Source organism: Solanum lycopersicum, chromosome 10, assembly GCF_036512215.1.
Source record: "Solanum lycopersicum chromosome 10, SLM_r2.1".
In the NCBI taxonomy this organism is placed as follows: Eukaryota; Viridiplantae; Streptophyta; class Magnoliopsida; order Solanales; family Solanaceae; genus Solanum; species Solanum lycopersicum.
The window spans coordinates 1,606,905-1,621,364 of record NC_090809.1 but is presented as its reverse complement, the minus strand read 5'-3'; the positions used below and the strand labels follow the sequence as shown (position 1 = coordinate 1,621,364).

At 29.7% G+C, this 14,460-nt stretch overlaps 1 protein-coding gene across 1 annotated transcript; it reads right to left on the bottom strand.

Annotated features, from left to right (window-relative positions):
* Positions 1-10,745: 10,745 nt before the first annotated feature.
* Positions 10,746-14,460, bottom strand: POR (protochlorophyllide oxidoreductase). The gene is made up of 5 exons (NM_001317974.1): positions 14,357-14,460; positions 13,712-13,810; positions 12,711-13,239; positions 11,853-12,211; positions 10,746-11,118 (listed from the first exon to the last, which is right to left on the bottom strand). Exons 1-5 carry the CDS (start codon positions 14,399-14,401, stop codon positions 10,963-10,965), a joined length of 1,188 nt encoding a protein of 395 aa, NP_001304903.1. The 5' UTR covers positions 14,402-14,460; the 3' UTR covers positions 10,746-10,962.

Here is a 14,460-nt window from a genome sequence, read left to right as displayed (position 1 = left end):
CTTATTATTTACATTATTTAATTAATTCAATTATTTTTCAAAATATCTCATATAAAAGGTGGAGGCGTGAGGCGAGGCGTTATATACAATGCGGGGCGAGGCATAAGCCTTGAGACACGGGGCGTAGTCTCATGTATATTCAGATTTATAGTTTTATTACTAATCAAATGAGCACAAGTAAATCTTTCAATGATTTATGCTTTTTATTTGAGATAGATATTAATAGTCAATAATGAAAAAAAAAGTATTATAATTTTTTTTTAGAAATATCATTAAATCAATAATAAGAAATATGATTTAAAGCAAAAGAAAAATTTTTAAAAAATAAAATGCCCGAGCTTACGTTCTTACGCCCAGAACTTACATTTTTATGTTATGCCTCAAATTTTAGAACTTACGCCTTATGAATCTATGTTTTTAATTTACACCCTAGAGCGTTTTTGGTACGCTCCACCCCAAACCTCAGAGAACATTTTTTAAAACACTTATCATCTCATATCTTATTTAGTATATACTATGAAACTTTGAAATATCATAGGTTATATATCAATCTTTTTTTTAAAAAAAAAAGAATGAGGCATATATTAACATGATTTTGCCTCATAAAATATACTCATATAACTAATCTTGGAAGGTTCATATGTTGCACTTTTTTAAAAAAATTAAAAAAAATTAAGAGAGTAGGTGAATGATTAGTCAGCAAACAAGTGTATACTTGTGAATATTATTTTGTCTGTACTTTATGGATTCAAGATTTAGTCCACGTCAATCACATGATATCATCATAATTTATTGAGAATATAATTTTAGATAAAAAAATATTGAAATTAAGAATTATTATTAAAGCCAATTAATTGAAAATTGAACATCATCTAATCTTTTAATATTATTTGTGTTATTAATACTCTTATGCTATCTTATTTCTCTAACTTTATTTTTAAAAATAAAGATTAGCAGAAAAAGATATAATTTGTTGTTTCATTTACTTCGATTATCATATTATAATTATTTGAATTGGTATTGTCTTTTCTTTTCTATCCATTATTTACATAATAACTTTTTTTTTATTGTTGTATTTTTTTTGTATCTACTTTTGGTATGTGTTACTTATACTTAGGATATGCAGAAAATAAATTTATATTTATATATTATTTCTTTGGATTTCAGATATGTAATTGCACTCAGTATGTTGTTATTATTATTATTATTTTGATTTATTTTTCAAGTAATTAATTAGTTTCACTAATTATAGACGATTTACCTATAGTTATTTTTGAGGTGACAAAATTACATGTCTTTAATGTTATTTTGTATGTTTTTTTTTGGTTCATCACGACCTAAGCATAATATTCTAAAAATTGCAAGTTGTGTTGTATACATTAGACAAATAACCTTGATGTAAAGTCTAACCTTAATAGCATAGCAATTATATTTTGAAAAAAATTAAATACGGTTAAAACGTGCTATCATCTTATCTAAATATTCATAAAACTATTAGAAGGATATATCATATTTTTGTTATTACTTATGTGTTAAATATGTACGCACCTTGCATTATATTTATATATATTTTTTCTTTTTTACGAGCAAAAGCACATAATCTCTTATAATAATAGTGGTTTGTGAGACTCGAACACAATGATTTGCCTACTACGTTAAATTATATGATTTGTCACATCAAATATTTTAAATTTCTCACATCAAAAATTTTCAATAGGCTATTAAATAAATCACACTTTTTTTTTATTTAATCGTGTGATCAGCTAATAAAAAGGACAAGAAAAGAAGCTGTAACAATAATTATCAATGTAGCCTCAAAAGTGAAATCTGATAAGTATATTATGTAATTCATTTTGATTTTAATTATTTTATAAAGTTATTTAATCTATTTTCGATAAAATCCACTAAAATAAAAAATAGCTAAAGCTTATGAATTCTAATTTTCCTTTCAATTTGAAGGGAGGGCCTTCAGATTCTTCTTTATTAGTAAGTCAAAAAAATAATTATAAGTAAATTAGAAATTGTCTATCGCTTATCAATTTTATATTATTTATATTACATAAAAGAGAACCAAAAACCATATAAGTTAAATTAATTTTAATATTCAATCAAAAGAAGAAGATCCCATTTGTTAATTAATTAAGCAGATTTGTAATGACAGCTTGTGGTGAAGGTATTATATATTCTTAACAACTAATTAATAACTTATTTTAAAAAGTTAAACAGAAATTAGCGGTTCTTAATCTTGCCTCATTTCCTTAATTTGTCTTTAAATTGTGTCAAGTGGTCTACGTAATGCATGACGTACATCATTTCATATTACTATTATTACTAAGATGGAAATTCACATGGTCTTTGTCCTTTATAACGATTCTCGATCAGACGTATCGGATTTGAGTTATAAAATTGAGGTTAATTTAAAAACGAGTCTTTTTTTTTTATAAAGAAGGTAACACTAGTTCTCTCTTTAATCTTCTCCATTTAATAGTTTTTGCACGTCGAAATTCAAATGGGAATTTAGGAAATCAAATATAAGAGACTCGAAATTAAAAAAAAAAAAATCCTACCAAATTACCTTTTAAATTTAATTTATATATGTTCACACTTTAATGTAAAGAGCAATTTGTGACTTTCTAATCGAGTGACAATCAAATGGAGCGTGAATACGAGATATAAATGAAATGATCAACCAAATATATCATGCGTTGTCAACTTATGTCTTGGTTTAACGCATACTCACAAGCTAGTTCAAAAAAATTATATAATTCTCTAAAGCTACTTGTCCACAGATCTCACCCCTTATCGATGTGGGATTTTTGATTCATCATCACCCTCCACGTTCCCGAATACGTGCATTCTACTATTCGGGGTTATGTCGTCAGTTCGATATATGTATATTCATGGATCGGGAGTATTATCACTCCGTCCACCGGTCCACGACCCCTCTGAGTTCGTCCTTGATCGGGAGTATTTCCAACCCCTTCAATCAGATAAACCTCATGATTCTGATATCATATTAAATAGTGCTCAAATTAGATCTGAATCCTAATTCGAGCTCCAAAAATTATTCCAAAAGGACAAGAATTCCTTACCTACGTCATGTATGAATGAAAAAAGGGAAAAGGGTCTGATATACCCCTCAACTTTGTCATTTGGAGCTGATATACCCCTCGTTATAAAAGTGGCTCATATATGCCCTTACCGTTATACAAACGGCTCACTTATACCCCTGCTGTTACAAAATGACTCACATATACCCTTCATTTAACGGAAGTTAAAAAATTAGTTTTAAATTTATATTTATTACTTCTAATTTTTTTAAAAAGAATTATTTAGGGGTATATATGATTCTTCTATCAAAGTTCAAGGTATATTTTAATTTTTTTCATACATAAATTATTTTTTGACTTCTTTTATTATAATTATTTGAATTTCTTATTCTTATTTTGTTTTTTTTCTTTCATTCCTTAGTTTAAAGAATAAAAGATTAAACTATTTTTTTGTGTGTATTGTTGTAATTTAATTTCGTATTCGAAGAAAAAATTTGGTCATCTACAATAAGTTTTACAAGAATATTAGTAAAACATAAATAAATTTGATTATCAAAATAATAATTATAAATTAGTCATTGAAACAAAAAAAAAGTCAAAAAAAATATGTTTGACGAGGATTAAATTTACTCATATGAGATTATATTTTTTTAGAAAAAATAATAAAAAATTTAGATTAAAATTATTATTTTTTTCATTTCTGTTAGAGAGAAAGGGTATATGTGAGCCATTTGTTTACAAGTAGGGGTATATATGAGCCACTTTCATAACAAGGGGTATATCAGCTCTAAGTGACAAAGTTTAGGGGTATATCAGATCCTTTTCCCATGAAAAAATAATACATATTTTTATTATAAACATCGAACACGAATAAATCTATCGATAATTAATAACACATATGAAAGAAAAATGATAAAAAGGGTACCTCTGCACAAAGACAGTGTCTCTGTGTGTGTCTTAAGAGCTATAAGCCGTACTTCTCATACATGTGATATAAGATAAGCAAGCCAGAGTTTCACAGAGTATGGGATCCATCCTGGGCGGTGGATAGGATCATGTGATTTACGAACCGTTCGAGGGCGTGGTCCAGTGATCATAAATATAGCATAATTTAAAAATTACGATGTTAAACGTCTAAATAATTATAACAAAAGTAATAATATTTGGTGATTATCTCAGGAATGAAAGATAACATATCCCGAACATCTGACTTGAGAACGTAATAAAGTTGGTAAAAATCGGTTGAACTCTGTTACGAGTATATCATATACTCATTCTGTTTCAAGTTATGTTACGTAGTTTAAAGGATTATCGAGCCCCGCTATTATTCGCTACATTTAAATGGGTCTGAGGTTGAATCATTTTTTTAATCCGTTTTTTGAATGCAAAGGGCGAAGAAAAAAAAAGAAATATTTTTGTCAAAAAAAAAAAAGAAACATGCGGTTTTCTTTCATATCTAAGAGCCCTTTCTACATTTTTTTCTATTACATTACGAAATAATGAATTGAGTTTGTATAGGCATTTCGGATGCTGCTAGTGAAATAGCCCTTGTGGCTATATTTTCTGTTACTCCACCCATTTCATAAAGTATTCGCCCCGGTGTAACAATAGCTATCCAATATTCAGGGGATCCTTTTCCTGAACCCATACGTGTTTCTGGGGGTCTTAATGTAACTGGTTTGTCTGGAAATATACGTACCCATATTTTTCCACCACGATGTGTATTTCGTGTCATTGCCCGTCAGCCTGCTTCTATTTGTCAAGATGTAATCCAAGCAGGTTCAAGTACCTGAAGAGCATATTTACCGAAAGAAATACGATTACGTATGAAATTATATAATTATTTTTGAAACTTATAATATTAAATACACGCATTATATAAATTTATATTTTGTATTATATATTTTTAATTTTCAACGTGAAATTTATCTAAAATATTATGTAGCAATCATCAAAAGCATAACACTAAGGATATTAATGGCATCTTCTATATTCTTAGTGTGCTTTACATATTTTATTTATATTTAGACAATTTGGGACCTAAAAAGTTTTCTATATTAATCATTATATAAATTTAGCTGTTAGATCTGCTTATAATATATTAGGAGAACTACTTATTAATAGTACTTATAATTATTTCAATTACTTATTTAATTAATTGAATAGTAGCTCAATCATTCACAATTAATGACTAATTAATGTTTTATAAATCATTTTTGTCATTGCATGGAAGTTGGAACATCTCATTTTAAAATTGAAAAAAACTGCATGAAGCATTCTTTGTAAATATAAAGTAGATTATATTCCTGGCTAATACAAACGAAAATCAATAAAATTATTGTAATTTTTAAAAGTTGATTGGTAAGTAAGAAAAAAGGCCTTAAAAATGGTGAAATTATACGTAATATTTTTTCAATTTTCTACGAAGATTCTTATAAAAAAAAATTCAAAAAATATTTTTGGGTGCTCCAAGGCGCCAGATCCATGGATTAATACACATGAAAATTTGGAAAGTCACATAATTTCTAAAAGTTAGCTGGTAAATACAGAAATGAACCTTAAAAATGAAAGGACTATACGTAATGTTTCCCCAACTCATTACAGAGGTCCTCGTAAAGTTTTTTCACAAAAGAAAAAAATTTGAGTATTCCACGGCACCAAACTTATGGGCTAGTACACAAGAAAGATTGAAAAAGTCGCATAATTTCTAAAACTTGGCTGGTAATGTGAAATAGGCCTTAAAAAATGGTGGGACTATACGTAATGCTTCCGCAACTCATTACAGAGGTCCTCATAAAGTTTTTCTAGAAATCTTTTTTTAGGTGCTTCAGGACATTTGATTGATGGGTTGATATGCACGAAAAACAAGGACAATTATGTAATTCCTAAAAGTTAGCTGATAAATGCAAAAAAAATGCCCTAAAAATGGTGGAACTATACGTAATACTTCACCAACTTATTATCGAGGTCCTCATTAAGTTTTTTTCAGAAAAAAAAATCGGATGCTTTAAGGCACCAGATCTATGGGCTAATACACATGAAAAATCAGAAAAAATCGTATAATTCCGAAAAATTGACTGGTAAATGCGAAAATAGGCATTAAAAGAATGTTGAGACTATATGTAATGCTTCCCCTTTATTGATGTCCGTATAAGAATTTTTTAGGGAAAAAAATTGGGTGCTCAAAGGCGCCAGTTCCATAGGCTAATTTATACCCAGGAAAAACTAGAAAAATCACATAATTCCTAAAAGTTGGCTAGTAAATTGGAAAATAAGTCATAAAAATGGTGGGACTATACGTAAAAATTTTCAAACTCACTACGAAAGTTTTCATAAATTTTTTTTTTAAGTGCTCCAAGGCTCCAGAATCATGGGCTAATACACACGAAAAAAATAAAAAAATTGCATAATTCCTAAAGGTTGGCTAGTAAATGTGTAAATATGTCTTAAAATGGTTAGACTATATGTAACGCTTCCCCAACTCATTACAGAGGTTCTCATAAAGTTTTTCAGAGAAAAAATTTGGGCGTTTCAAGGCGTCAGATCCGTACACACAAAAAATCAGAAAAGACACGTATTTCTTAAAAGTTGGCTAGTAATGCAAAAATAGATCTCAAAAATATGATAGAACTATGCATAATGTTCTCTAACTCATTACAGAGATTCCCATAAAATTTTCTTATAAAATTTTTTAGGTGCTCCAAGACGCTAGATCAAGGACTAATGCACACGAAAATCGTTAAAAAAAGAATCAAGAATGTATGGTCAAATCACAAAAAAAAGAACTAGAGGCCAAATATTGTAGAGAAATATATATATATATATATATAAAGGACTTTTTTGAATTTTAATTTACCTTTAACATAAGGGATCATTTGTTATTTTCTCTCAAGTTAAACCATCATTATCAAACTTGTTAGGCTTAATTTTTTCCAATATTTCATACAACTAAGCAACTTGTAATTTTTGTAAAAAGGTTCAACTTAATTTTGCTACAATATTTTTCAAATAATTAAACTTTTTCCAATTTTTAAAGAAAATTTGGATTTTCCCATATATAATTCTTTGTTATTCATGTTTTTCATTTTATATTTATCCCCATAAATAGGAGAGACTACAAGTAGCAAAGTCCTTTGCACTAAAAAAAATTTAATATGAAATAAAAACAAGACATATTTAATTTGAATATCATATATTAAGTCAAAAAATATATTAGTTGTTGATAGCTTATCAATATTATACTCCATAAAAGAGAAACAAAAATACTATAAAAATTACATTTTTAATATTATTATTAAATAAAGAAAATATACCATCTCTAATTTATAAGAAAAAGATTTCGAAGACGTAAGGATAGTAGAATTAATGCAACAAGTGACCTGCATGTCAATGCCTTTCAGTCGAGCTCGTTTAATTGAGTTTATATAGTACGTTTTACGTGATTTATAAATTATTGCACAGTAAATTTATCTAATATGCATACGAAGAATAAAAACTCTGAATTTTCTTTATATTTTAAAAAAAAATGGACATTTGTGATGACAGCTCATAATTAATTCTAAAATTAGATAGCTGTTAATCTAAATCGTCCCATTTTCATAATTTGTCTTTTGGAACCACCAAAGGATGTATATGGTTGTGACCAATGAAATTTTGTTAAATTTGTAATTAATTTTTTTTTTTGGGTTTGTGTGAAAAAAAAAATAAAGATAATAATATTTTTGATTCCTATGTTAATTAAACAAATTGTGATTTCGATTTTGTGATATATATATAATTTTTGATCTTTTTAACTAATAAAAATGTGAGATTTTGATCTTTTTACGTAGGAAATATATCATGTTGTTTTTATAAAGCATTTTACTCTCAAATATGCGTTAACAATGTAAGCTTAGCTTAACATAAAACCTGCATAATTAAATAATAAAATGGTTAATACTTGTGAAATCATTGTGAGTATATATTCACGATTATAAAAGAAATTTGAATTTAATAATTAAAAGTTAAATATAAGTAAGAAGATATCACGAGGATATATATTTTTATCAAATAGTCAATATTGAGATATTAATTGATTTTATTTTAAAAAATTGATTAAGCAAATTAAAAAACAATTGAGGCTTGTTACTCTCTAATATACGTTAATTATGAAATTTTTTGAATATATATTCATTAGAATAAAAAAATCAAAATTGAACATTTCAATTATGTAAAAGTTAAATGTACGTAATCAGATTTCACAAAATTCAAATTAATCAGATAGTTCATATCGAGATATTGATTGGTTTATCAAAAAAAAATTATTAATTATGCAAAACAACGATTGCAGAAAGGTTTATCAGATTTAATTTTTTTAATTAGTCAACACTAAGCCATTAATTGACTAATAATCCATGTTACTCGTGTTGTCGATAAAGTAATATTAATAGTTAAATTAAAGAGTTTTTGTTAGTTATATTTAAATATTAAAAATTATTTATATGACAAGTTGTTTATAAGATAATTACAAATACTCCCTCCGTTCAGAAATGTTTGTAATGATGCGCTTATCGAAAGAAAATTTGACTAAGGTAAATTATATCACATTAATTCGATATTTTAAAAAAAAAAAATTAGATATTCTAAAACTATATGAAAAGTACAATAAAATACAAAATTTTCATATTAATATGATGAAAAAATGCATCTCAAAATATTAGTAAAAGTTTTTATAATTTGACTCTAAAAATAAACCACGTCAAACAATATCAAATGGAAGGAGTACATTTTAAATATTTAAGTTACATTAATCGACGATGTAAAAATATTTATTTAATTAATCATTTATAAACTAATAATTAGATGCAAACTTTCATAACAAACGTTGACTGATAACGTGATAAAATTAGTACTCTAATATATATATATATATATATATATATATATATATATTTTATCATAGGTTAAACTTCATTGATAATACAATATCTTTATAATATTAATATTTGTTACTCTAAATCCATTTAAACTAAAACTTATAATATACAAAAATTAAATTTTTTAAATATTTATCATAAATAATAAAAATTAATTCGTATTTATTTATATTGTGATATTTAAACGAAGAAAATTCAGATAAACTCTCTTGCACTCATATGTGATGACATAATTCAAGATTGCTTGACAAATAATTATTAATTAATTAAGATTACGGCTAATCCTCTAGTTAATTAAATTTTATAATAATTTGGTGAATATGGGTAAGCTGTCATTTGTCAGTCTTGTGTCCAAGAAAATGCCGTAAGTTTCACATGTGTGAGAGATAAGTAGAACAATGTTTCAGACATTACGTGTCTGATACGCGAGATAAAATGAGATATTTTATAATATATTACATTTAATTAACGGTATAAAGTTGATCTTAAAATTAACTTATACAGTTAAATTTATATTGTCAATTAAAAACAATATAAATTTTATGATCACATCTTATTCTATCGAATTAGAGATTATTTTATTTCATTTCATATATAGAATAAATTAGTTCGGGGTTATAATTGTAGCATAATTCAGTTTGTGTATCAAACGACTACTAAGTAATTAATTTTCGACTAATATGAATTATGATGAAAAATTGAGATTTCTTCGTTAATAATTAAAGGTCTCGAGTTTGAATTTCTAAAAAATAAAAACGAAACATTGGATCGAAGCGCCTCTCTAAGAAAATACATCTTGTAATGTGTGAATTTGATTTTTTCAGTATTTTGTGAGTAATAATCCACGAATATCTATTTTTGAGATAGTATGAAGCTCTTACTGATAATGTGGAGCCAATAGCACATAGAGATGTGCACCAACTTATCTACTCGATCTCCGGGTCATATTCGATATCTATTTTGAGACCTTAATTAATTTTGATGTAAGTCTAAGTTAGATGATTATTAAAGAAAAAATATTTTTGAACTGAAATATCTAATTAAAAATGCAAGAGCATATGTAGATTATTAGTTCATCCGAATTCAATAGGTTTGACTCATATCCATATCTATGTCGATGCCCTATAAGGGGTGAAATCGAATTAAATGCATACATATAATAGATCTTGAACTCAATAAACAAAAGGCTATAATAGAAAAGTACTAAGTATTTGTGTATTGCTCCCTCTACTCCCTATAAGGGGTTTCATAAAGTTTTCGCAAAAAAATCGTCTAGAAGTCATATTACTAAAATATTTATGAGCTAACAGACACGAAAAACTAAAAAAATCGCCTAATTCTTATAAATTGGCCTCTAAATGCCAAAAATCACTCTAAAATTGGTGAGACTGTACATATTGCTCCTTCCAAACTCCCTACGGATGGTTCCATTAAATTTTTGATTGTGAGTCTACTTATTATTGACTAATAACTTGACATTGCTTTAGAAAATCATAAACCTTAAATTCTGAATCCGTCTCTGCAACTCAAGTAGACACAAGAGTTCCCTTGGACCACGGTGAACCGTCCGAGTCTAGTTCGAGTTGATTATTGTGACAACGCGTATAACACATCCATTTTGGGACCCGAATAGTTTTGATTAACAATTGAATAGGACCAGAGCTACAACGACAAAGGGTGATCAGTTAAACACCCTTCGTCTGAAAAACTTTATCGCGTATATAAGGTCAAATTTTTTTTGTTTAGTATAAGTGAGAAAAAGTTCAGAAGAGAAGTTTAATTGAACAATGCTCATGAACCATCACTTCATTTAACTTCAAAGGCAAATTAGTGACATTTTCCAAACACAAAACAAAACAAGTTGAGTGATCTTTATTTTCAATCCTAACTACAATGACACTTCTCTTTACAACATCCTAGAAATTTCGGTTACAAATTCTCACTCGCGAAGTCATTTTTCCTGTTTTCATCGACGATGACTAAGGTTAGTTCAAAATTTAAGCCAAACCAACGAGTTTCTCACTGACTTCCCACACTTTACGCGCTTTCTCTGCATCACTTGCTTCTTCGGACAACTGGTTTTCGAAAGAAGCTGAGTCTTTGTTCCAGCTCCAGTAGACACCTGATTTTGTCAAGCTTGGATCACTCACAACCTGCGATAAGACAGATATACATCGATCAAATATGTTTCATTCCCAAAGTAGTCCGCTTTTAGCTATAATGCCAGCCAGAAACTTCGTTAAGAGTGTTCAAGATTGATTATATATGCACAAAAAGTGATATGTCACTTGTATACACAGTATAATTTTCCGTTGAAGACTATAGCTCCAGCCTTATTTAGCTATATGAATCATGTATATGCATTATAATCTACTATTCAGGCCCAAAAATAAGAGTTAAAGATGGTGTCGGATCCTCCAAAAATGAACTACTTTTGGAGGATCTAACACACATGAAGAAAACATTTTTTGAAGAGTCCGAGCAACATAGTTACCAAAACGAAGAGTTGTATAAATGCATCTTTTGAGTTGACAGAGTAATTTGCTGTTAGTACTAGTACTTGTTTCTTTATCAATTCTATTTAGGCCCTCAGACCTATATTGCTCTGACTTTCCCAAATATGTTGCCGCACCCGTATCAGATCCTCCAAAAGGATCCAACACGCACCCCAAAAACATTTTTGAAAAGTCCGAGCAACATAGCCCAAAACTAAACAACAACATACCCGGTGAAATCCCACAAATGGGATCTCGGGAGGGTGAAGTGTACGCATATCTAACTCCTACCTTGGGAGATAAAGAGGTTGTTTCTGATAGAATCTCAGCAAAGCCCAAATCTACGAGTTAGATAAATGCATTTTTTGTTCAGTACTAGTACTTGTTATTACCTGAGCAAGTCTCTTTCCAGATTCAGTCTCAGAGACATATCCCTTCGTAATATACTTTTGAAATGGTGGGAAAAGAAGCCTAAACAAGGGGATGTGTTCTCTGAATAGCCCTGTTGTTGCAATGCAGCCAGGGTAAAGAGAGGCAAATGTGATACCAGTTTCCTCGTGGTATCGACGATGGAATTCCTGCATCGTAAGCATGTTGCACACCTTGCTGTCTTTGTATGCTTTTGCACCGTCAAATTCACCTCCATCGATCATCGCTGAGCTGTTAATTCCATTTAAACCTCCCGCCATACCCCTCAAGTCGCCGAGATTGGCCTTTGGAGGTACATTTCCAGCCAGAGTATTCGTGTTCCCTGACATGTCAAGAAAAGTTTAGTCTCCCACTAAAAAGAAGTCTGTGTGAAAGAAAGATCCGTAAATATCCATTCGAGACAATAGATGAAAAGGTAAAGCGAAGCCAGCTAAATGAAGGTCGTTCTAGTCCGTGGTGGAACTAGGATTTTCACTACGAGAAGTCAAAATATTAAAAAGTGGACGCACACGAAATTCAACATATAGTAAACATACATTCAAAAGATTAACACCCCTAGGAAAAATGTGGCTCCGATACAGGTTTTAGCGCCTCTTATTTCACTAGAGCAAGAAGGGAGAAAGTTGTCTTTGAGAAAGAAGGGCTTCAATTCAACTACGTTGCTTAGACTATCTAAAAATGTTATCACGCCCCGTGTTGGATCAAAAAATGCACTACTTTTTAAGAGGATCCAACACGCATCTGATACATAGCTATTTGTTTAGGTCCTCAGCAAAGGGCGTAGCAGCTACACGAAAGCCGTGGCAATTTTTATGCATTACCTGTAATTGAACCAACAATGATGAGTCTCTTTGAAGGATAATCAGATTGCTTCAAGTCATCAAGCAACAATCTCGAAAGAAGAAAATGTCCAAGATGGTTAGTTCCAACACTAAGCTCAAATCCTTCTGCAGTAAATGAAGGCTCTTTAGCAGTTGGTTGGTAAACAGCAGCATTAGCAACCAACACGTCAAGAGGTCGTCCCGACCTCCTGAAGTTATCAACGAATTGACGTACACTGTCAAGAGAGGCGAGGTCCAAATGCATGATGGTGTAATTCTCCTTAGACATCCCAACTGATTTTGCAGCTTTCTCAGCTTTTAAAAAGTCCCTACATGCCATAATAACATGCCATTTCCCTGTTTCAGACAGAGCTTTTGCTGTGGCTAAGCCTAATCCTGATGAGGCACCAGTGACTATTACACAACCTTTTCTTAGTGTTTTTTTTCCTGATGGAGAGTTAGTAGTTACACCAGGAGAAGCAACCATTGTAGCTCTTACAACACCGCCATTTGACGATCTTCTTTGGTTCTGTAACAAATCAAATCTCAGTAAAACATCATACGTCTCTATAACAACATTTCGTTATAAACCCCCAAATAATATAATACAACAAATGATGCCGTTATAGAGAGGTTAAACTATGCTCCCTTCATTCCAAATCATTATGACACTTTTTACTATCCCCGAGAGGCAGTGGCACACGGCTAGACATAACGTGTCCACCTTCTACCCTTCTCCACTTAAATACCAGGATTTCATCTCGGACAATAGTCAAACATCTGGAGTGCACCTAATCATATCACATCGCGGAGAGGTGCAACGATCATTAAACGAAAGGACTCATTGCAAAACTTTAGACTATTAGACTTCTATACAATCTACTTTACATTGTTAATATCTTTCAACTATTACTAATGTAATATACAAACATAATTAAACTTAATGGATACAAATTATAGTCACATAAAATGAAATGAAGATTAATGTACTACATTAGTACCTTAACTCTAAATGAAGATGAACCAAAATCAGATTTAGTATAATCAGAAAGAGAAGCTCCAAAAATACTAGAATTCTTCAAAGTTGCACTAGCTTTGCCCTGCAATATTAACAAAAATGAACAAAAAATAAATAAAAAAAATTAATCAACAATAACTTTGAGAATTCAAATTGCACACTAAAATACAACAACATACTTAGTGTAATCTTACAAGGGGATCTGGGGGGAGGGTAATGTTCGCTACATTAAAAATGATCATTAGCGCCGCTAAATATGTATTTTTAGCGGCAAATTAACACTCTGTGTATGTCCCTAAACCCTTTAGCGACATTAGTTCTAATGACACTTAACTAATGCTGATAAAGACTTTAGCAATTCTTTATAACTGTCAATATTTAATGAAGCTTAAAGTTATTTTTGTTGCAGTGTGTGTACGTAACCTTACCCCTACCTTGAGAAGGTAGAGAAGTTTGTTTCCGATAGACCTAAGGACATAATTAGGGTTTTCTACACATTTGGCCACTAGATTAAAAATATTTCATTTTGTAGTCGATATACATAAATTATACACTAACTATACAGACTAAACATATATTATACATCCGCCAGACTATTTTTTTAGTACAAAAGAAAGAAAAAATGTACCTTGGAGAAAGTAGAAGGAAGTAGAGAAGAAGCCTGAAGAGCCATTAAGAAGTTCAATTTTGGGAATTTTTAGTCTGTAGAACTACTGGTACTGGCAGAGGTTT